Source organism: Glycine max, chromosome 8 (assembly GCF_000004515.6).
Source record: "Glycine max cultivar Williams 82 chromosome 8, Glycine_max_v4.0, whole genome shotgun sequence".
Taxonomy (NCBI): Eukaryota; Viridiplantae; Streptophyta; class Magnoliopsida; order Fabales; family Fabaceae; genus Glycine; species Glycine max.
The window spans coordinates 46,550,457-46,575,348 of NC_038244.2; the positions used below are offsets into that span (position 1 = coordinate 46,550,457).

Sequence of the window (24,892 nt, forward strand, 5' to 3'; positions counted from 1 at the left end):
GAAACCCATGATAGTAGGTCTGGTTTATATTTTGCTCTCTAAATTTTTTAAATAATAAAATAAAATAAAAGTTAAATATAATTAATAAAAAAATTAATAACATAAAAGTAATAAGAAGTTAATATAAGTTAGAAGAAAAAAATAATTTAAGAGTAAAATTATTCAATGAAATTTGTGCATAATTTTAATTATTAATAATTATATATATATATATATATAATTATTTTTTTCTCTGAATAATACTTTGGTGTGAAAAGACTATTTGACCGTTTTTTAATAAACGTTACAGTGTCAGTGAATAAAAGAAAAATAAAGGGGTGTTCTATAGGGTTCTTGTGAGTAGTCTTGCAGTTTGCAACTGGATACTTCGGAGATGGAGTTCGCTGATCGTGCTTGAGTTTTGCGGTGGCTATTTTGTCGCAGTTCGCAGAGGATCGACTTCGCGGTGCTGGTGATCTCTTTGTTTTGCTTATTAGTAGATCGAGTTGATAAATCTGGAAGGATTGTTGTTTATTTTTACTGATTGTTGTTTCCGTTGTCGTATTCGTTGTTGTTGTTCCGCGGTTCCTAATTTTGGTTTTTTTGCTCTGTTAAAAGCTTTATGTAGGAGTGGGTGTCATACCAGACTCTAGGAATGTTAAGTAAAAGGTGGGGTTCGTGTGAGTCTTTTGTTTTTGTAACAATGGTGACAAGGCTTTTTGTGTCTCTGGTTGAAGGATTTTAGATACTGTCTGTAATTGTTCTTGGGAGGCTTTGTATCAGGGGTCTTATTGGCATATGTATGGTGTACTCTCTGCTTGGTAATTGAAACACAGGTTGTGTGCCAAATTTTGAATAATATTTGCCTTTTTATTTTTTAAAAAAAGCTTTATGTAGAAGGTGAATTGAATTTCTGAAATCTGGTGTAGGGTATGAATTTTTGAATGGTTTTTGACATTTTGTGGTGAACTGAATCTTGTCCCTAAATTGTTTAATTTTTCTGTTGAAGATTATATAATAATGAATTGTGTATTCGTTTTCTGCAGTTATAGAGAATAGTGAAACAACCCAAGAAGAGGTGGTTTTAAATGGTATTAGTTTGTGAGAGGTTAAGGAAAATGGATTTTCGCAAATTCAGCGTCAAACGTCATTGTTTACTGTGGCAGCTCCAACTCGTTGTCTCTACTCTTCTGGTAATATTCTTTTTTTTATTACTAATCTGATGGCCTCTCACTATAAACTTTCTTTGAATTGATTCCATAATCCCAGATTGCAAGTTTCTGCGAACTTATTGTTATTTTCATATACTCTTGCCATCCCTTTGATAAGTTTGTTATTTCTGTTAATAAAGACATTCATTACATCAAAGCTTGTTGTGATTTTTATCAGTTATTAGCAGTTAGTTCACTTGGATCTCCTATTGAAACTCGCAAAACTGGCAGATCATCTGTATTCTCACTTTTTAACCTCAAAGAGAAGAGTCGATTTTGGAGTGAGGATGTTATACACAATGGTATGTCTACATCTTGTTCAATGAATGAAAACATCTTTTGTTTACTCTCCAGTAAGGGTTTATTTTGATTTTCTTAATAGTTAATTTGTTGTTTTTTTCAGATTTTGATGATTTAAAGTTTTCAAGCCATGGCAAACTAAGCGTATTTAATTATACCAATGCAGGTATACATGCATTCTTTGAAATTCTTCACAAATTAACTTTGTTTCTTTAAACTATTTTTGTTTCATTATGTGCTATTTTTATTGCTGTAAAAGTTTACTTGGATTGTCAAAATCATAGCTTCCAGGCTGCTAGTTGTTTTATTGGCCTCTAATTAGAAACTCACACCAGAGGTTAAATAGGTGGAGTTCGCCTTCTCATCGATTGGAGATTATATCATACTTGTGAAAAACTGTTTGTGGTATACTTTGTATTCTTATAGAAGCCTGCTGCGGTAAAAACATCCTGCCATGTGCTGGGCCCAGGGAAGGCTTGCACCTACTATGTGGGTCTATAGTTCGCAATCATTTGATTCCATGACATGGCAACAACCCCAACTGTTGTGCCAAGGCTTCTATGTGTGACGAGAGAGAAACAAAGAATTTATTTTCTAAACTTGCTTGAGTATATCACTAAGCAGAGTGATCTATTTATAATAATAATGATTACAAAGATGATAAATAGCTACTATTATTTTCAAGAGAACAATTTAAAATATCACTACTTCCTAAGACACATTGAACTCAACTGAACACAAGTAGTGGAACAGCAATAATCATTAATGCTCCTATTTCCAACACTACCCCTCAGGTTGGAGAATAGATGTTTTCATTCCTAGCTTGCATATAATTCTTTCAAAGTCTGGACTGCACAATTCTTTGATAAAAATATCTACAAGTTGACCTTGTGAAAGTACAAATTAAACCACAATTAAGTTTTCCTTGATAAAACACCCATCCACTTCAATGTGTTTCATTTGATCATGCTGAACAGGATTATGAGCTAGGCTAATTGCTGACTTATTATCACAGTAGAGCTTCATCAGTCCATCCCATGTAATTCTCAACTCTTCTAAGATAGTTTTCAACCAAAGCATTTCACAAATATCTTGTGTCATGGCTTGGAACTCAGCTTCATTACTAGTGTTAGATTAATATGTGTTTTTTGTATATGTTTTATTATCTTTCTTATTTTGCACTCTTTCTCTGCTGTACAAGGGGCTGCAGTCTGCACCCTATCTTGTCATGTACTTGTTTGTTTATATATATACAATAGCCTCAGCTTGTTGATAAACTGATATTATTGATATCATAACAGAAAATGTAATTGGCCAATCGAATCTCTGAGCACTAACGTATACTTATAGTCAGAGAGACTAACAAACTCTAATTATCTATTATCTCTAATTCTAACAGATAGAGTTAACTTACAGAGTATACACTCACCCCCTCTGCAAACTTAATGGGACTGAGAAACCAAAGGGAGCTCAGAAACATTAAGTTTGGATCTTAGAAAAGAAAATCTAGCAGATGACAAATGTTTAGTGAGCAAATCAGCCCACTAATCATAGCCAGGAATATGTTGAACAATCAGCTTCTTGGACAGGACTTTTTCTCTGGCAAAGAAGAGATCCAACTCCATATGCTTAGTTTCAGCATGAAGAACTGGATTATGAGCCATTAGCACAGCACTGGAATTATCACAAAGCACCATAGGAGTGAGATGAGGAACTGCGAGTTCAGAGTAAAGTTTGAATCCACAAAATATCAGCTGTAGCAGCTGCAAGGCTCCTGTACTCAGCCTCAGTACTTGATCTAGAGACCACTGAGTGATTTCTAGATCACCAAGAAACCAAATTGGGACCAATATAAATTGCAGCACAATCCCTGATATATTTTGTCTGAGTCATCATTAATGATCCCCATTGGACAGAGAATGAACCTCCATTAAAAACTAACTATTTCTTATTCAAATATTTTTCTTATTTGAACAATAATTATAAATTTAAAAATCTTATATAAATTTTTTCTATAACTTTAAAAATTACGTCATACATAATTAAAAATAATTTTGTATAATTTAGTTAAATTGTAATCTTTTTATAATTTGTAAAAATTAAATTAAAAGTTGCATTTTTAAAAATTATATGTAATTTTATTGAAATCTTATTTTTTTCATTTGAACATAATTTATATCCTATCCTATAAATATTTGGTCCGCGTCAAATATAGGACATGATAACACAATGATGTTATCTAGTGTCTAGTGTTCACCAAAACATTGGATATGATTAAAACCTATTCACGTATCCATTATAATGTGACCACTAAACAGGCTGTAACTTTACTTTAGAGCAAGGATTGGCTAAAGCTTGTGCGGTTTATTTTGAAAATGTAGCACCTATAGTTTTCTTAGAAGAATTTTGTTGTATTTCAGGTAACATTGCTAACTATCTAAAGCTTCAGGAAGTTGATTCCATCCACCTTCCAGTTCCTATGAATTTTATATTTATAGGATTTGAAGGGAAGGGCAGCCACGGTACATAGTTGAAAACTAACTTATCTTTTCGACGGTTATTTCATTTTATTGGTATTGCGGATTCTGAAGTGCATTTCGTGTCTTTCAGAATTCAAGCTTCTTCTAGAAGAAATTGAGCGTTGGTTTACTAAAATTGATCATGTCTTTGAACACACTCGGATTCGACATGAAGAAGTTCTAATTCCATTTTACAAAACCAACATGGATAAAATGCGATGGCACCAGCTTCCTGTTGTCAGTCACATAAATTACAAGTAATGCTTTCTATCCTAACTTCCCCAAAAAACACCAGTAAATCTTTCATTTTCTTTTCATCTGGCTTTGAATTTAAAGACTTGCTTGCCACTACATTTCTGAAATGGATATCAGTTTCAAGTTTCAACACAATCTTTGACAGATAAAGGTGTTTGTGGAGAAATACAGACTGATTTGGCATCAAATTTGAGTATTTACATCATAAAACCCTTGAGCCAAATGTAAGGATGGAAGTGAAAATTAGCTAGACTGAATTTTGAAACCCAAAGCTTATACTAGCTTCTTTCTCAGAAGAGAACTAGCAGGCCTTCAATGGCTTCATTCATTGTCTCTTGGCCATGATAACATCAGTTTAAAACTAAACCTTCTCATCTAACCATTTTGATTGTGATTTTATCTTTCACTTAATTTAGCATTTGATTTTTATTTATAAAAGAATCTATCTGGAGAATGAAGAGGAGTGTGTAGAAGGAGCATGAGAAATTCTTCTGAATCAACTTAAACATACAAAAATTGAATATTGGCTCTGAAGTATTTTCCAACCCCTGTTAATAACACTTCTATATCATTTTCTTTGAGCCCTCTTGATTGGAGACATATGATGTGGCAGCTCCAATGTAAATCTAATATAAATTTTTTCCCCATTTATTCTTGGAATTTCCTTTCTGTGAGAAAAAAATTGTACTATCTTTTGTTTCTCTGACAGTGGACATTCTGGTGCAGCTTTTCTGTTCATGCTATTGAAATGGGAGAGAAGGTTACTTCCATAATTGAGCATGCCATAAATGTGTTTGGCCGCAAGGATGATCCAGTTGGGAACCGGTAAATTAAATTAAATTTTTCCTTCAATTAGATTACATATTATTTGAACCATTATGAGTTCTCTTTGAACATCTGTGCTCTTTCCTAACAGAAGTATTGATAATCAAAGGAAGAGTTAATAGAGAAGCTAAAACAAATTTATCATTTGTTATCTTTTTGAGTGAGTTTCAGCATTCCTTTTCTCAAATGGTCATACCACATATATTAGCCTCCTGCGGTACTAGTAAGTAGTAACTATGCATCAAACAACTTGGTACTCCAAAGGCAATCCAATAACTGAGCTAGTTGATCAAATCATATGAAACTGGATAGCACTCCACTAAGTACTAACTCATTCTTTAAAGCTTGTAAAGGGGTTTTCATTCTAATTGTTCTGTTTTTTCCACTCTACATGGTTAGGCAGGGGTTGTCCCAATTTACTTTGAGAGGCTAATCATAATTTTAAGAAAAATAAATTTTAAAAATGCAGCTTTTTTTAATCAAGAAAACTTTGAAAAAAATATCCTTTTAAAACGCCAGTTTCAAGAGCAAACCCATATAGACCTCCTTTTTCTTCTTTATTTCAAATCTCAAGATCTAAGAACAGACCACCTAAGAAATTTTAACTTGAAAGTAACTTTCAATCTTAAAGAAGTATAGAATTACCAAATAACTTTAAATTTAAGGTTCTTACTTTTAACTTGAAGGGTTCAACGGTAAAGTTGCACCTTGGTGACCGGTTATGGGTTCAAATCCGAAACAACATATGTTAGATTAGATAAACTTCTGACTTTAACTTCAAAGTAGCTTTGAAGCTCCAAAGAAGTTGAGCCAAATCCTACCTTAGGAACATAAAGTGGCTTCTTTTGCTTTGTCTTTTGAATTTCTTGCTTTCTCTTATTCTCCCAAATTCTTCTTTGCAGGAACAATAACGGTGGTGGTTGGCAAGTAGATGTGGACATGTTAGATGGTCTTTTGTCTAGCCTGGTTGAATACCTTCAACTTGAAAATGCATATAATATTTTTATTTTAAATCCCAAGCGTGATGAGAGGAAACCTAAATATGGGTATCGGTAAGTAGTTGTAAAATGTTGTCATTTATTATAAAAAAAATCCAAGAATGTCATCTCTTATATAACCATGGATATGTACACAGTTCAAACTGATGAGTCTGAGTATATTCTTGTAGGCCTAAATCCAAGTCCCAAAGTAGTTGTGTCTTTACTGTATGAGGGAGGGAAATTAGTTATGGAGAGAGAAAATGAATTTGATCTGATTAAAGGGAATGTTTCTCATGAGGGACTTCACATTTTTGGGTTATTGTTTGTAGTTATTGCTTGGTTTATAGGATAGCATTGCTTAGATGGGGAGCTTTTGCTCTTATGTTTAATATTTTCTATACTCAATTTCATTTAATGTAAACTATACATATTTTTGTTTCCATCAATTTTGTGCTTTTGTTCAACGGCTTTGGGAGATTATGGTTAGTGCATGCAAACTAGAATGGCATTACAAATGCATGGTGTCATCAATGCTCGTGTATGTGCTGTTGAGTCCTCTCTCAAAAATTAGGAAATATTGCTACACATTCAGGATTAATTGGCCAGGCCACATAACTCAATTTTGAAGGAGCATATTGCTCAATTCATTGATCATTCAGCTAAGTTGAGTTCCTTGATGACTAACAAGTAGGGTCTTCACCATGTCCATTGCGGCAATGCACATCAAGATGGTAGAAAAAATGCAATGCCAACAATTTTCATTGAAATCACTATTCACTAAGTCAAGAACTGGGGGAAACACCATTCTTGTGATCAATAAATATGATTCACTGGAATCTATGTAACATCTCACTGCAAAGCATGTTGAGTTGTTGACCTTCTACAATGATGATACCAGTATACACATTCCCTACCATAGAGCATTGCTAGTCTCACATCTGTCCAGTTACTTTTCATTCGAGTAGTTGAGTTTGATTTGGACTTTATAATAGCAAATTAAGCCAAAACCATTTCTTTATTTCACACATTCATTCAAAACATTTTTTCTTATTTTGTCCCAAATGTTACATGTAAACAAATGGTGTTTATGTATTTGAACCTGTGATCTTGGCTTACTTGTTTTTCTTAATTCTTTGGATCTTCTATTTTTATTTTAAATTTGGGGGGGGGGGGGGGGGGGTGGAGCGCTGTTCATTCTGACCCCAGTTACTTTTGTTGGAGTAAGATACTCAGGGATATGTGTTTGAACCTGTGATCTTGGTTTATTGCTTTTTTATTTCTTATTCAATAAACTTTCTTCTTTTATCTATAGAAAGAAAAAGGAAGAAGTTTCTCTACTGTGTGAAGCTACATGTGTCTGTTTATATAATGCAAACAAAATTAGGAAATAGTTTTATTTGTTGTTTTGTTCTCTTTTTATCAGGATTACTGATCCTCCAGATTATTATTCTCTTATTAGAATGAGAGTGAAAGTCCATTAATAATTATGTTAAAGTGTCTGGGATATCATAATAATAAGTATGAATATTTTATAATTTTAATTGTGCCAGAAAATAGTTTTTCTTTTTCTTCCTTATCTGAGACAATTTTATGCATGTTTTTGAGTCATATGTGTTTTATATTATAAATATAAATTATATGTCAGAAACCTAATATTAGAAAGAATAAGGGATTTCTGCCCTAAAAACTAGGCCTAACTTGCAGAACTTTTATTGTCTGCACCTCCCATTGCCCAAATGCCCCAAATCTCTTGCAAACGACAACCAAAATAATTTGCTATCTTAACTGATGGGTATCTATCAAAATGATCTGTTTTGGCCATGCTGTGTCTTGCTTCTCTTATTCATTTGCAAAATATTTCAGGAGAGGTTTATCTGAGCCCGAAATAAACTTGCTAAAGGAGGTACATGAAACTGTCTTTTCTCCTAAAAATGTACACTATTATTAAAATGTATCATACTGTGCTTGGCATTCTTCTGCAGAGTTTATGGAATAATTGCTTTCAAAAACTAATTGCTAAATATTTCTCTCTGCTTTATCAATGCCTTCAGTGCCAACACTAACAGCTGCCATATCATGCAGAATAAGAGTTTGCAAATGAAGCTTCTTCAGGCAGAAAGCTTTCCTGAAAATATTCTTGGTATGGAAGAAATATACAAGTTTAACTATACAATATCTTGAATGTAGAAAACCAACTGATGTTCCACCATCTATCTTGAAAATTAACACCACAATTGCCTCTTCCATAACAACAATGATTTTCAAATGTTTATTACTTCTGATATACTTCCACAGTTGATGTTTGAAGTTCCATAAAGTACTTAATATTGTTCTACAGCTCTTACTAAGATTCAGCGACCGTTGTATGTAAAGCATCCAATGATGAAATTTTCGTGGACAAGGACCGAGGACACTGATATTGTAAGTATTTCATTTCCTTGTATGGTGAAAGCATATATGTTTATTTTGCTAAAGTTCTCTTCAAATCTTTCTCATCATTGGATGGCCTAATGATAGTCTTGTACCAAATCCAATTGGTACACCTTTAGCATCAGTTGCTACTTCTACTTATTTTGCACTTCATTTACCTACAAAACTAGCTATTAATCCTCCTGAAGTCCTACTTTATTGGTCTCTAGTTTATGCAAAATTGGCTATTAGTCCTCCCAATAGACCTACTATATTGGACTCCTTTTCCCTACATCTTGCATCAGAATTTCCTTTTGCATTACCTATTTGAATTTGCAAGTGATCATTTGATGGCCCACCTTGTTGCCAAAGATGCTTTTCCCCTATGACCAAGATTGTTCTACTCCTTCCTCTCCATGGCTACTATTTATCAGTGGCCTCTTTATTAGCAGCTACTCCAAAAGTTGATTTCTTGTTTGGCGAACTACTTTTAGGAGTTAGGACAAAAGGAAAGTGAAATTTAGCTAGAAATGTTTAGAGCAGTTAGTTATAGGAGATTAATTAGATAAGGGTTAATGGTGTTTGTAGTCCCTGAAAAATTACCTAATTTTGAATTTGGTCCCAACTTTTAAAACTAAAAGTTTTCATCCCTGTATTTTTTAAAATACCTTAACTTTAGTTGTTAAAGTTTACACCTTTTCCCTCTATACAAGGACCAAAGTCTGAGTCTTCCAAAAAAAATATAGGAACTAAAACCAATGTTTTGAAAGTTGGGGACAAAAATCAAAATATTTTAGAGACTAGAAACACCATTAACTCATTAGATAAATAAGGGGAATGAAGGTGGAAGGGTCCATTCAAAGAGTTAAAAATTGTAAGAAAGGAAAAACCCTCTTAGCACATGGATTTGTATTTTAATAACAACAACAAAGCCTCATGGATCACATGATGCCATTCAGCACGGTTAAAAACCAAAGTTTCAGGAATATTGTTTAGCCTGAGATCTCCCAATATGGTTTCCTTCAATGTCCTTTTTGGTTTCCCTCTTCTTTTCACCAGACTAAAAATCATGCAATCTACTCTCTAACTAGTGCCTCTTGTGGTCTTCTTTGTACATACCCAAATTACCTTAATTAGTTTTCTATCATCTGTTACTCAATGAGTGCTACACCAATCTTTTCTTGTGTAAAGTCATACTGTATTCTATCCTTTCTTGTAGGCCCACACATCCATTTTAACATTCTGATTTCTACTGCAACCAATATTCTCATTATGTTGTCCCTCTAACATTCACTACCACATAGTGTAGCTAGATGTATAGTTGTACGATAAAACTTGCCTTTGAGTTTGGTAGGTACTTTGCAATACAAATAACCGCGATGCCTTTTTCCATTTAAGCCATCCCGCTTGTATCCTATGTGTGACATCCTCATTAATTTTCTCCATTATCTTGTATGATTGATCCCAAATATTTAAACTTGGAAACTTGTAGTATGACATTTTCTCCCAATTTTACTTTTGAGCCAAAATTGGCTTATCTCCTGCTAAAATTGCAATGCATATACTTTGTCTTTCTCCTACTTGTGTGAGAACTTTTTGTTTGCAAAGTCTGCCTCCAGAATTCAACCTTCATGTGAACTGCTTCCCTTGATTCCTCTATCAAGACTATATCATCCGCAAAAGGCATGGAATTAGGGATAATCTTTTGTACGTCCTTGATAAGCAGGTGCAAGACTAGATTAAACAAGGACTTAAAGCTGAGCCTTGATGTAATCCTATTCCAATAGGAAAGTCCTAAGTTTCACCTCTTGGGAGTTCTAATACTAGTAGTTACTAGTTACCCCTTCATACATGTCTTGTATAACTCGGATATAAGCCATGTGCACACCTTTTTTCTCCATAGTCTTCCATAACACTTCTCTTGGTACACAGTCATAAACTTTTTCCTAGTCAATAGCAACCATATTTAAGTCTCTTTCCTTTTGTACATTTCAATCATCTTCCGTAAAGATAAATGGCTTTTGTTGTAGACATTCCTGGCATAAAACCAAATGGATTATTTGCAATCCTTCTTTCTTCTCTTAATCTATGCTCTATCACTGTCTTCACACTATGATAGTCTTGATCATTGTTTCTTCGGACTCGCGGACTACCCATAAAACCCAATATTTTTTCCCTTCGTTTTTTAAGCTAAAATCTATCACACTAAAATATAGCAACATTTATAATAGTCTCAATACTAAAAATGTCAAAATATGTTAACAATACTAGTTAGGCGGGTTATATGGGTAGTCTGCGAATAAAGCCTACTAGGTTCGTGGGTTTTGCGTGCTGGACTCGAAAACTCAATGCAACTACACACCCTTTAAAAAAAGAGGCCCATTATCCACAAGGTTTGTGGGCTGAACGGATCAGTCCGTCAATCTGGGTCTGTATACCCACCCTACTTTCCCCTTACACCTTTCTTAGAGCTCACTCTAAATTCTAAATGGAACAAAGACTATTAACTATTTAGATTGAAAATAGAAATAGGTTTCAAAAACATGAGAATATATTTTATTAAGATGATCCTAAATTCAGCTCAAGTTATGCGGATTTAGGTTTCCAAAGTAAGGATAGTACAACAAGAGAAAATGTACAACCCTTTTCCTTTAGTTCCTTACAGTAATTCACCCCTGCTAACACTGGCTAAAACAAGGTCAATTATATACCCACCCAGCACATGATGCCTCGCCCACCAATCATGAATCAAAGTCGTGATTTTTCTACTTCTCAGCTTTTAATATCCATTTCACCCGCAAGCTAAAATCCTACAAAATTGCCATATGTACTTGCATTGTATCCAAGTTTTAATTGCCTTTCAAAAATACTTTATACTGTAAAAGTAAATTTAATAACAAAAAAAATAAGAAAAGGAGGTATATTTAATAATTATGGGAGGCATGTTTAACAATTGCCTATTTCTTTGCCTTTTCATTTTGTACAAGTCTTGCTAGAAGCCAAAGAGAAACTAGCAGCATTTTCATCGTAGTTGTCCTGCTCAGTGCTCATTTATGTTTAGGGTCTGGTCTTTTTTCTGGATTTTATGGTGTAGGCAGTGTAAGTTTTTACGAAAAGTTTGCTGTTTTGGTAAAATGCAGATGGAATGGTATAATATGTGGCTTGATTCACTAGATAATTTTGGGAGGTTGTATGAAGGGAGAGACACAGCTGAGATCATTGAGGCCAAAGCTTTACAGGTATATACTCATCAGATAAGTCTCCACTCTCCACATAAAAGAAAGTAGGTTTAGTTACAATTTTTTTCCCCACATCTTTTCCTGAAACTTTGTAATTTTTTCGTGTATGTTTAGTTACTAAAAGGGAAGGATCAAGACCTGAAGCTCCATCTGGAAAAAGTATTAAAATCTGGAGACTTCAGTGGTTTTCAAGCAGAATGTCTCACAGACACATGGATAGGAAAGGACAGGTTCAATTTCTCTTGCTTCATACAATGCTAAATTTTAAGGCATACACATCTCTTTCTGTTTACATTCATTAGTCTTTTGTACCAGATGGGCATTTATTGATTTGAGTGCAGGTCCCTTTTCATGGGGACCTGCTGTTGGTGGAGAAGGTGTGCGTACAGAAGCAAGTTTACCAAGTGTGGAAAAAACGATTGGTTCTGCTTCAGGTAGTAATGATGTGTTAGATTGTGTGCGTGTAATGTATACAGCTGTAAATCATACTTGTGATACTCACAGTTAAAGTGCCAAGGTTTGCAGCTAACTACTCATATATATATATATACACACACAAATATTGCAGTCTCATATATGTATAATCCAAGAGATCCAGAAATAAGGATGCAGCACTTGTTAAAAATAAAAACAAAACATCAGCAGTTCAATTAAAATGAACACTGGCAATGACAATATTTCTCCTGGAATTATAAAATTACGTATTTTATAAGGCTTCACTCTAAACAAGTTAGACACTGTTACTAAAATTGGAAGCTACTTGTCCAGTACCAATCACTTTACCTCAAGCTGCTACAAGTACCATCTTTAGCATATGACTCATTGGATTCCAATTGATTAAAATTGCAGAGAGGAGCCTTAGGGAAAGCCCTTTCTGTGAATGTGAGTGATTTGCGGTAGCATTTTACAACATCTCTCTTATCTGTAAAAGATAAAGGTTTTAATGCATCATATAATGTGCAGTACGAATATGCAGCTGTCAGAAACTTGTAGTTACTATTTACTACGCAGGGTTACTTTTTTGACATACACTCTCAAGCTGGTGCATGTAAATAATATGAACCAGTTTCTTACAATTTCCAATATAACCCGCCACTATTTCCAATAAAAAAGTTCTACTTATTGAGTCCTTAATCAGTGCCCTTAAAACACTTGTTGACAAGACCCTTTAATATAATTGTGAAGAATAGCAAGATTTGTTGGTTCAAGTAGAAAGGCTCAAATCCCTTGAGGAATTAGTATAGGATTCAATCCCAAGATTCATGTGCATGTAAAAAAAAAAAAACCCGTTGAAAGTGTTTCTGGTTTAGCACCTAACCATATTTCTGAGATATTGGTCTTACCTTCTAGGTGGGGCGTATACTTTGGGAAGCTAAAAAAAATTATTACATAGATAGATAGGTGGTTTCACACTCATCCCTATAAAGCTTAAGTGTTTTTTCCTAATACATCCGCTCACTCCTAACCCTGCTGGGCTTGATGTGTGGATAATATGGTAGGTTGTTTAATAAAGGCTCTAAAACCATCTTAACATTAGATTTGTGGCCTAACTCATCCTTTTAAAACCAGCTTATAAGATGAGGGGTACCTAAGCTTTATAGTTTATAAGCCTTGGGTTTTTTCGAATAGAGATGAAGAAAAGGAAAAATGTAAGCAACCTCTTTGATATAGTACATTGTCTTGTAAAGTTGAAACTTTGATCTTATTTGTTCAGTTCACTGTGCATGGCTTAACTCTTGATGCCATGTTATATTTATAGCTATTTTGATCCTTTTTCTTTGCTGATTGCAGAAATTTCAGAAGAAGAAGCTGAAGACCGATTGCAAGATGCTATTCAGGAGAAATTTGCTGTATTTGGTGATGTATGTATCATATGTTGGATCTAACAATAGATTGCATATTCCATATTGCATTTGATTCTTCTAAGAACAAGGTTCCAAAGTATTGTAGCAAATTGTAAATACTTGTTATAATCCTACCTCGCACACTGTCAATACCGAAAACAAAAGGAAAGTTGTCTTTCAACTGAAATGATTGAGGATGACAAACAAGTTGTGATAGAATTAAGGAACAATTCTTTGCTAGGTTTATCTCAAGGTTACAGGAAATTTTATGTAGTGTCGTTAGACTTTGATATTATTGGAATGTTAATTAGGATGTTGAGAGGAATGTAGGCATCCAACATGTTTAAGAAAAGTCTCTCCTTCCCCCACTCATTTTTCTATTGGAATCTCAAAGTGGGTCCATTGTTACTTTAAATGTTGCAGAAAGAACATCAGGCCATTGATATTCTTTTAGCTGAGATTGATATATATGAGCTTTTTGCTTTTAAACATTGCAAAGGAAGGAAAGTCAAGCTTGCTCTTTGTGAAGGTAATCTCATTTGTATCTTTTGGGCTTTATTTTTCTAAATTGAACTTTAAATTTGATTAATTCCCTTTTTCATTTCAGTAAAATAATTGTTTCCTCAAATTTCTCATAAAATCTTGCTTTTTGGACATATGAGCTAGCAAATGACAAATACAACCCAGGATATGAACTGACACTAGGATGCAACAAACTTTGAAAGTTATAGGGCACAACACGATTAGGAAATAATTTGTAGTTAATATTCTTTAAACTAATATAAACACATAAATCCTAAAGATATATTTAAGATATAAACAAAAATGCAAAATAATAGTATAGTAATGATTTCTAGATAATGACCTCGTGTTTAAAATATAAGCATTTCTAGATAATGATTTCTAATACTAATCTTGAGGACATCAATGTTTTACAAGATTCATTAACCATTGTATACACTATCCCATTTATATTAGTATAATAATTCAACAAGTAATAGTTAAAAGTGTAGTATAGAGCTTAGGAGTATATCACAGATGTTCAAGAAATATCTAACATGATGTGTGACACCCAGTATGGTAATCATGTGAAGTATCTATACTTCCTTGCTACTGAGATGTTCTCATGAAGGTTATTTTTTCATACACAGTTCTCTTTTTTCCCCTAACTATCAAACCTTTTGTAGATTGCGCAGCTCAGTATTTCAGTAGGCTTAAATCCACATAATGTTTTTGTAGTCTCTCATACAGCTTGTAACGTATGATAATTTCAGAACTCGATGAGAGGATGCGGGATTTGAGAAACGAGCTACAGTCATTTGAAGGTGAAGAGTATGATGAAAGTCATAAGAAAAAAGCCATAGAGGCTTTGAAACGGATGGAGAGCTGGAATCTATTCAGTGACACATATGAGGTCAGCCAGTTGATCTTTGTTAATTTAGTAGCTTTACTATAATGAAATGTAGGCCCACTATTTTTTTTGTAGTTTCAAAAGTCTGGTTAGACTTGGATCTCAGTATTGGCTTCATTCATGGATTTGCCCCTGTGCAGGAGTTCCAAAATTACACAGTTGCACGTGATTCTTTTCTTGCACATCTAGGTGCAACACTGTGGGGATCGATGAGACATATTGTGTCACCTTCGGTTGTTGATGGTGCCTTCCATTATTACGAGAAGATATCCTTTCAGTTGTTTTTCATGACCCAGGAGGTAGGATGTGTGTTCGACCATTTGAAAAGGCTTCCAACTAAAAGAATCTGAGATTCAACATAAAACAGAAACAGAAAAACTAACTTTGATTTTATTAATTTTCTGAATTGAGGAGAGGATCTTACAGGTATTTATAGACTAACAGAAGAGAGCTAGAGAAGCAACTAGATGCTGACTCAGCACTGACTAGACTCAATAACTAACTTGGGACACAAGTTAGTTATTAGAGATAAAACTAGCCTATGCAGGCCTACTGTTAGACAGTGGGCCTTTGTTACAAAGAGTTTAAACATATACTCTTATACTCCCCCACAAACTCAGGGTTTGGTGATGATGATGTCGAATCGTCTCAAAACAAATTAGGATTCCCACAATTCTGCAGTATAGGAATAACCTAGGTCGACTCAGAGGCACAATCCAATTAGGTTCCAACTTCAATCCACTTATAATTCAGAGCAAGGGATTTCATTGAGCAGTTTGCAGACAATTAAAATTCAGAAACAGAATCACAAGATTAATAGGATTATGAAACAAATTTAAGGAGCATCAATCCAATTCACCAAATTCAAGCAATTCGAATTATCACAATTTTCTAAAGATGATGATCCTACTATGAAGGTCTAGTCAATCTAATTAGAGGTAATTCAATTGAACTAATCCCTAATTAAATTGAGATAACAAATCAGATTGAAGTATCATCCAATTAATCTGTAATTAAGATTCAAATTAGGAAATTAATCAATTACCTAATTCATTTCCAATCCTAAACACATTCATAATCATGAATACGAAAATAGAATTGGAGAAGAGGATGGAACATTCATAACAGAATTCAAAATTGTTAACCAGAACTCAAATTCGTCATTTCTTGAACTGGATCCTTGGATTGATTAGTTGTTTAGCCTTTCATAGCCATCACCAATGGAAGAACAACAAAAATTGAAAAAGAAATGGGAAGAAAAGAGATGAAGAAATATGTAGAACAAGTGAGAGAAAAACAGAGAAAAGAGTTTGATCTAAAACTTGTAATAAAAGTTTTCTATCTAACTCCTCTAAAAATACACTAAGTAAACTAATATATACTCTAACTAATAAGTAATGGATGGGCCTTGATTAGGCCCACCTTTTTTTTGCTCAGCAAAAGTAATAATTTGTATTAAATGAGTACCAGTGGTACTAAGCATTACAATAAATGATGACAAGCATTAGGTTCCAAATCAGACTTGATGTAGTCTAGATAGGAACCGAAGCCTGAAATCAGAATTACATAAGGAATACACAATACTGTAATGTGAAATCCTCCTCTAGCACATGAAACCTAATCGAAGATTGCTCGACCAGTGGTTATAGCCTGTCCCAAAGTCCTTCTCTAAGTTACGAAGCCAAGTCCAAAGTAGAAAGACTGCATCATCCATGATCTTGTTAGCATTTAATGTGACGTTGGAAAAAAGAATCTTATTCCGATGCTGCCATATAGACCATGTTAGAGCTATCCACCAACACTTCCACCTATTGACCTTGACAGCCTCAACCACTCCGAATATGTGTTGCAGGAAATGATGTTTTGGGCTTTGCGGGAGAGGACCCACGCTATTCACCCAAGACATGGATTCCCACCATAACGGACTGATTTTGCTGCAATGAAAAAACAAATGACTTGCACTCTCCTCCACATTACCACAGAACAGGCATTTCCTATCATTTATTTCTACTTGTCGTCTATGCAGATTTGCCCTTGTAGGTAAACGATCTCTGAGTAACCTCCAGGCGAATGCTAATACTTTATTTGGAACCTTTAGCTTCCATAGTTCTTCAAAAGCTGAAAACTCTGCCCCTTCTGCTATAGACTCCCTCATTATGATATAAGCACTTCTTGCTGAATAATGCCCACTCGGATCTGCCGTCCATACCCACTCATCTTTTCTGTGTAGCTGAATTTGCTTACTCTCCACATCGTTTAAAAAAGCAACGGCCATGTCTATCTCATTATCAAACAACAGTCTCCTCCAACTGAGCTCCCATTCCCACCCTGTGTCCTTACATGCCCCCATCTGCTGAATGGTGTGATTTTGCTGACTAGAAATGAGGTACAACCGAGGATACTTTACTGCTAATGATCTGTCTTCCCCAATCCATTGATCCTCCCAAAACTTAATATTGTCCCCACAACCTACCCTCCACACTATGCTCCTCGATAATGCCTCCCCGTAATCCGGATGCTGGAAGACCCTTTTTAAATCCCTCCACCAAATGGATTCATTAGTGGTTGAAGTTACCTCGTCCAAACTCCTCCACCCACCATATTTGGACTCCAATACCCTGGCCCATAAATCTCCTTGCTGCTGAAATAAGCTCCACTTCCATTTTGCAAGCAGTGCGAGATTGAAAGTGTTTATATCTTTGATCCCCAACCCCCCTTCTTCCTTTGGAAGACACACAGTGTCCCATTTGACCCAAGCTATCTTGTTATGATCCACAGCTCTTCCCCATAAGAATCTTCTCTGAACACGAACCAACTTGTCCATCACCTTTTTAGGAACCCTGAAAAAAGAAAAGAAAAATATAGGAATGGATGATAAGACAAATTTTATGAGTGTCACTCTCCCCCCAAAAGAAATGTGTCTTTGTTTCCATCTCGCTAATTTTCTCTCACACTTGATGAGTAGAGGATCCCACATCTGACTCCTACTTTGATTTCAGAGAAGGAGAATAAATCAGGCTTAGTAGTCATCAGCAAGACCAGCGACTCATACTAGTTTGGAAGACCTTCGAGTATAACATCCAATTGCTTGTGCTCCGAAATAGGATCTCCAATGGAGCGAAGGGAATCAACAATTGTTTTTATCCAAAGAAGGAATTCAGAAACTGGATGATCTTCTTTTAGAGTTGAGAAGTTCTGTACGCAATTGATGAGACCTAGCTTTTGTCTGAGAATGAAAATACATGTGGATTTCTCCCAAATTTGAAAAGAGTGTTTGGATCTGATAACTCTCGGTAAGAATGAAGCAGAGAGAAATGACTGCAACTAGGTCAGAAAAAGCTGATCTAGCTGATCCTGAAGCTCCCAGGCGTGATAAAGAGGATTCTCGATTCCTGCAGCGTGATCTTCAACGGAAAGAAACTGCATCAGAATCTCAGGAAGCACCAAAAATCTATGAAGACGATGCGCTGTGAGAACAGGATCGACCTGTTGCTGCCAAACAAGAAAATTTGATTCGAAGAGCTTCTCCGAAATGAGATATGGAAAATTTGCTGGAAAAGATGAGTTCATTGGCGTAGCTGGAGCAGAAGGAGAAGAATCAATGCCGTTTGGCGGAACCGTGGTGAACGGTGTAGGTAGAAACGGACCGGAAGCCATTGAAGAAGATTCTCAAGCTCTGAATACCATAGAATCTGAAATTCAACCAAAAACAGAGACAGAAAAACTAACTTTGATTGTATTAATTTTCTGAAGTGAGGAGAGGATTTTACAGGTATTTATAGACTAACATAAGAGTGCTAGAGAAGCAACTAAATGCTGACTCAGCACTGACTAGACTCAATAACTAACTTGGGATTCAAGTTAGCTATTGGAGATAAAACTAGCCTACTGCAGGTCTACTGTTAGACAGTGGACCTTTATTACAAAGAGTTTAAACATGTACTCTTATAGTAACAGTGGAATACTGATGTTGCCCTTATAAATTTTTGCAGAAAGTTGGGCACATTAAACAGCTTCCTGTGGATATGAAGGCTATAATGGATGGGTTTTCCTCATTGATGGTTCCTTCTCAGAAACCAATGTTCAGTCCGCACGTGTATGCAGTCATGAATTTTTAATTCTACTCTTTCATTAGCCAACCTATAATTAGGCATTTCGTTGGTGATTGATTAGAATACAATGCTGTGATTGATTTATCATGTTCCTTTAAAACTGTGCATTCTCCCTAGTTTTCTACTTACATAGCTATGGTTTTAGGTTGCCTTTGTCGGAGGATCCTGCCTTAGCAATGGCCTTTGCAGTTGCACGACGAGCAGCTGCTGTGCCTTTACTGCTTGTCAATGGAACCTACCGAAAGACAGTTCGTACATATCTTGATTCTTCTATTCTACAGTTTCAATTGCAAAGGCTGAATAAGCATGGTTCTCTTAAAGGTCTTTCTTATATCCTTAAATCCTCATGTTTTAGATGGTCATTTGTATGTACATGGAAAAACAAGCATAGGTTGGGCAATCCTCTTGAAATCGAAAAAAGAAAAGGTGGAAATGAAAAGAAAATGTATTTTGTCCATTGATTTGTGCATATGCTGCTCATTCTGTTTTCATTCATCCCACATTTTTATTCCAAGCAAATTTGTTGGAATTTTATTTTTTAATCTTCATTCAATTAAATAAATACTTAAGTCAGAGAATTAGAGATGAGTTTAGAATGACCTTTGCAAACAGCCTAGAAGATGCTTGTTGCTGAAAAGCAAGTATGGCATACCTTATTTGGGATGAATGTAGCTGTAAAATGAGAGTCAATATAGAGGGATAATAGACTGAAACCCTGTGTCAAAGTACACAGTAGATGCTTGTTTATATAGACATGTAGTATTGATTACACATAATTAGAGGATATTCAGTTTCCTCTAAATCAGATATCATATCCTATCACATCATTATACATTAAATTCCTGATTCTCAACACTCCTCAAGCTAAAGCTAAATTTATTCCCAGCTAATAAATAAAAACATAAAATTGAGTTCCACCAAAAAACAATGTTTGAAAGATGACTGAGGGATGTTGGCGAAGTCAGGAAATATTGCTAGAAAGGTAACATTGCCAAAGAGCTGGAATAACCATCAGCCTAAGAAATTTATGGCAAGCAAGTTCCGACCTTAAGAACCACATTTGGAAGTTTGAAACCAATATTGTGAAGAGAATTCAGGGATCTTGGTGAAATCGGGGAGTATTGCTAGGAAGAGAGAGCTGGAACACCCATTAGCTTAAGTAAATTCAAAGCAAGTTCCGATCTTCTTAAAACCAAGATTTGGAAGCTTCAAACGAAGTGTGGAGACCAAATTATTCAAACTGAAGAGACAAAACCATCATAAAGTGACAGCAAAGTGAAAGAAGCCACTGAGAAACATGCCGGAAAAGGACAGTGACAAAATAGGCAACTGGAAAATAAGTGGCAAGCTGAAGGTGGTGGCCGGAAACACGCTGAAAAAGATGGCAGCAGAATAGGCGACCAAAAGTGTGTGATGCAGACTATATTTATAATGAATTGGGAGTTGTGGGTTTGTGCTTCTACTATTGAATATATATTGTGTTTGGTTTATAGTATCTGGTGCATAATAACATGCATAACATGTGTGAAATATTAGGGACTGTTGAATATTAGAATATTTTGATGAAATTGTGTGGATTACGAAGCACTCAACGGCTTCCCTATATATAATAATTTATAGAGAGATTACATTTAGCAGAGCAATAAATAAATATAAAATATAACCTCCTAGAATAATGATAAGCCACTAAGACTATTCAGCTTTTCTATGTCTATTCGGCTTCCCAAGACTTCCCTAGAAACCATAGGAATGTTAATAGTTTCAAATATGGACTAACAAGGACTTTCCACATCTATAGCATGTAGGGGTTGTGTTAAGAACCGAGAGATAACGAGAAGAATAGAAAGAGTTTTATTGATTGGTAAGGAAAATACAGAGAATAGGAGAGACAATTCTCCTCCAAGGGTTTCCCTTTCCTCAAAGAGCCAAGGCTCAGTTGACAAAGATCACCAATGCCTTCCCTTTTCCCTATAGAGGCCTATTTATACTAGAAAACTCCACACATACAAAAATACTACTAACACGCTAGCTTTCCCTAAGCTTCCCCTGTTACAAACTAATTCGCCCCCTTTTTTCCTTTGTCTGTACTAAAATTGTAGTTGTCTGGAAACTTCATTCTCATGCAGTCATGCCTAACAGATTGACTATTGTTGTTGGACATAGTTTGATGACACGAGTTCTTTTCTTTTCACTTGCATTTTGAAATAATTCTTAAAAAATATCCTTTAATTCTTGATATTCTGGGAATTGAAAAATATAATAATATATTTATGAATGGTGCAGGAAGCCATGTGCATTCCAGGTCTGTGCTAGAGGTTCCAGTCTTTTGGTTCATTTACAGTGAACCACTATTACTAGACAAATATTTTCAGGCAAAAGCACTGTCTGACATGATTATTGTCGTACAGTCAGAGCCCTCTTCCTGGGAAAGCCATCTACATTGTAATGGGCATTCACTTCTGCTGAACTTGAGGTAAGATTCAGAAACCTACCTTCCAACTTTTTAAAATGACTTGTTCATCTATCTTGCAAAGCAGGTTTTTTTTTTTATATTAAATTCTTTTGGGGAAATTTGTTGAGGAAGAGGTGAACTTGTATATGAATTTATGTTGTCTTGTGTCATATTGTGCTACAATATTATTTAAGAAAGGCTTAAATATGTTCTTGTGGTCCCTGAAGTATAGTCGTGTTTTGCTTTACTTTTTGCCCCTGTAAAATTCCTGTTTTTTTTTCTTTTTGATTTTATATAACAAGGACCAAAACCAAAAAGAATTTTATAGTAACCAAAAGTCAAGCGAAATTTTTTAGGGACCAATAGTAAAATTTTACTATATTTTAGGAATAAAAAACATATTTATGCCTTTAAGAAATAATTATGCTGAAGTTGTTCATCAATAATTAAAAATTTATTTTATATTGAACAATTGATAATACCTTTATTTATTTTACAAAAATCCACTCATCAGTTCTTTCATGATTTCATCCTTTATCTGGATAATAAATAAAGGCAGCCTATAAAAGCTGCAGTCGCTTCTACTGCTGAGCATCTTGCTGGTTTGCTTCCCCTTCATCTTGTTTATGGACAGGCCCACGAGACTGCAGTTGAGGTACATTTTATGTCCAATAATTGGAGTCCAATATGTATAGTGTTTTAGGTCTAATTCAATCCAGATACCTTTTGTTTGTTGAGGTTCAGTTCTTGTGCATTGACTGTATGTTGTATGGGCATATGTGGCTCTGCTTTGGGTATACCTATGCCCTTAAAATGCAAAAATTCAGTTAATTTTTACCTTACCCCGACCTTGCAACTCTCCCTCATCCCCCAAAATAAAATGAAAAACTGGCATATGTATGGCAAATGGATCTGCAGGAAGCTAAACCATTTTTTCAATTTGTTCTGGTCACATGCTTAATGCCTTTATCAACAATGTACATATTCAATTAGAGATTAGCATTGTTTGCACTTTGCATACTGTGTGTCCCAGGTTCCTAGAACAGTCAATGTCTATATGCTAAAAGTAACTTCATTATCAAGTGTAGTTGAACCATGTATTTATCTCTGAACATGGCAGGACTGGTTATGGTCAGTAGGGTGCAACCCTTTCTCCATTACATCACAAGGATGGCACATTTCACAATTCCAGTCTGATTCAATTGCTCGAAGTTATGTCATCACTACCCTTGAAGAATCAATTCAACTGGTTAACTCTGCCATTCATCTTCTGCTAATGGAACGAACTAGTATCCTTGTTGTGTAGCATTGCAACCATTTAATGATAGAGAAATTACTGTGTTTCAAAGGCATCAATGAGTTCATTATTGGAATGTTCCTTATCCTCTATTTCTGTAATCTCTTATTTTTCCTCTCTAAAGAGTTATTCCTTTATCAACATCTGAATCTAAAAATTAAGACAAAAATGAGATATTGCATGAGAGAAAGTAAAGTGGGTACTATCTCCTAGGCAAAGAGTAAATGAGTTTACTTCTCAAATACTAATTCTTATGAAAGCTAAATGCATTTAACATGTGAAGCATGAACTCCTTCTATGTGTGATACATGAACTGCACATCATTCTAACTCTCCCCTTCAAGCTAACACTCGTAAGATTTTAGAGAGAGAATTTTGGGAACTGAATATGTAGTGAAGTTGTAAAATGTCTTCAACCCACTGATCAACAGTTACAATAGCCTATTTATACTAGCTCTCTAACACTGATTATCTGTCAACTAACCAATGGTTAGTTGAGCTTACATCTGGCACAAAACAGTAAGATATAACTACAGCTGTACAAAGAAAAAACTCTTAACCGTTAGAGTAAGTCTACTCTAATAATAAGCATGCAAACTAATTCTAGTTGAGTAGCATTTTCCTTGGTGTGATAGCTGAATCTTTTAGATTGATTGATTTGTTAGCAAGTAATGTTTGTGGTTGCTCACTGCTCAATATTATCACAATGTGTGACAAAATTGCAAATGGTGCCACTCTGACATGTGGACTGGTACTGGGAGAGCACTTGTCAATGCTTAATATGCAAAACATGGGGAGGGGAACATATTTCAAGTATCTTGAAGAATTAAATGAGTATTTCATATAGTGAATGTGCCATGTGCTTAGATTTCCTTGTCCATTGCATTTGCCTTGAGCGAGAAAAAATATATTGAAGCAGATATTTTGAATTAAACAATGTGAACCCAAACCTGCCATTTGCTTTTCAGGAGTGTTGTAGGGCATTTGTTTTCCTTGAAACACAAGATGGGTTATCTGTTTATGAATTCTTAACAAAATAAAGCTGAAAAAACATTCAGGATCTTCCAGTCCCAGGAGCACGAGCTTGTTAACAAGTACAATTATGTTGTTAGCCTTTGGAAAAGGGTGGGTGCTAGTTATTATTAGTAGCTTCTATTAAATTTACAATCTTTTTCTTTAACAGTTAATTCCATTAATGTGTTGTGAATGTCATTTTCAGGTATCAACTGTCACTGGAGAATTGCACTATGGTGATGCATTGAGGCTACTAAACAACTTGGAGGATGCATCCAAGAGGTTGGCCACTATTCTGCCATAAGCATTTTTACTAAAAATAACAATTATAAAACAGAGTAATGAGACTCGGTTGGTTTTTCTCTGACACAATCTTTCTTGCAGGTTTGTTGATCAAGTTAATGTGACTCTTGCCCTTCTCCATCCAATTAACTGCACAAGAGAGAGAAAAATACATATGGTGTTTGATATGACAACAATTCCAGCTTTTTTGATTGTTCTAGGGTGCCTTTTTATGGTATTGAGGCCAAGGCGACCAAAACCCAAGATTAATTGAGCTTGAAGCTACCATAATGAATTTTAATTAAAGTAAGGATTATTCAAGGGTTTTCAATGTTGGAAAGTTCAAGTTTGGTGGTAAGGATTTACAATCATTTTTATGATAGAGATGGACGTAAGACGTATATAATTTTTTAGGATTTTAAGGTTGTGTTGGTTATGGATAGTGCCCCAGCAAATTTAGTTTATACATGGTTTTTTAATGCGTCAACTTTTTCTTATGATAGACGTACATAATGTTGGAAAGTTTAAGTTTGGTTGTAAGGATTTACAATCATTTTTATGATAGAAGTACATAATTTTGTAAGATTTTAAGGTTTTGTTAGTTATGGATGGATAGTGTGCCGGCAAATTTAGTTTATACATAATTTTTTAATGCGACAATTTTTTTCCTATGTGCAAATTGTGATTTTAAGTTTGTGATTTATTAGTTTCTATAAGCACGTTATTCTCATGTGTGTTTTTTAAAAACTAAAGGAATGTGAAAG

The 24,892-nt window shown here is 34.9% G+C and overlaps 1 protein-coding gene across 9 annotated transcripts; it reads left to right on the top strand.

The window, feature by feature from the left end:
* Nucleotides 1-294: 294 nt before the first annotated feature.
* Nucleotides 295-24,711, top strand: LOC100800000 (uncharacterized). Of its 9 annotated transcripts, none has more exons than XM_041017724.1 (27): nt 295-451; nt 1,026-1,172; nt 1,422-1,492; nt 1,594-1,656; nt 2,468-2,529; nt 3,911-4,012; nt 4,101-4,266; nt 4,991-5,089; nt 5,992-6,141; nt 7,933-7,972; nt 8,152-8,209; nt 8,408-8,490; nt 11,619-11,717; nt 11,832-11,947; nt 12,033-12,151; nt 13,509-13,579; nt 13,985-14,090; nt 14,836-14,975; nt 15,113-15,271; nt 18,965-19,068; nt 19,230-19,405; nt 21,368-21,557; nt 22,092-22,191; nt 22,657-22,825; nt 23,875-23,957; nt 24,052-24,128; nt 24,231-24,711. In XM_041017724.1, the coding sequence occupies exons 6-27, from the start codon at nt 3,970-3,972 to the stop codon at nt 24,400-24,402; spliced, it is 2,520 nt and encodes an 839-aa protein (XP_040873658.1). In that variant the 5' UTR covers nt 295-451; nt 1,026-1,172; nt 1,422-1,492; nt 1,594-1,656; nt 2,468-2,529; nt 3,911-3,969; the 3' UTR covers nt 24,403-24,711. The 9 variants fall into 9 exon arrangements, with proteins under 9 accessions (XP_040873658.1, XP_003532318.1, XP_006586280.1 ...); XM_006586213.4 differs by lacking the exon at nt 2,468-2,529 and adding an exon at nt 598-648 and having other exon boundaries at nt 320-451; nt 1,369-1,492; XM_006586215.4 differs by lacking the exon at nt 2,468-2,529 and adding an exon at nt 598-648 and having other exon boundaries at nt 361-445; nt 1,369-1,492.
* Nucleotides 24,712-24,892: the final 181 nt, after the last annotated feature.

Excerpts from the sequence above, each read along its gene's own strand:
- LOC100800000 (XM_003532270.4), top strand. The coding sequence starts at position 1,068 with ATGGTATTAGTTTGTGAGAGGTTAAGGAAAATGGATTTTCGCAAATTC. Across the intron at positions 1,657-3,910 it reads ATTTAATTATACCAATGCAG|GTAACATTGCTAACTATCTA; the intron begins GTATACATGCAT and ends GTTGTATTTCAG. Across the intron at positions 12,152-13,508 it reads AACGATTGGTTCTGCTTCAG|AAATTTCAGAAGAAGAAGCT; the intron begins GTAGTAATGATG and ends TGCTGATTGCAG.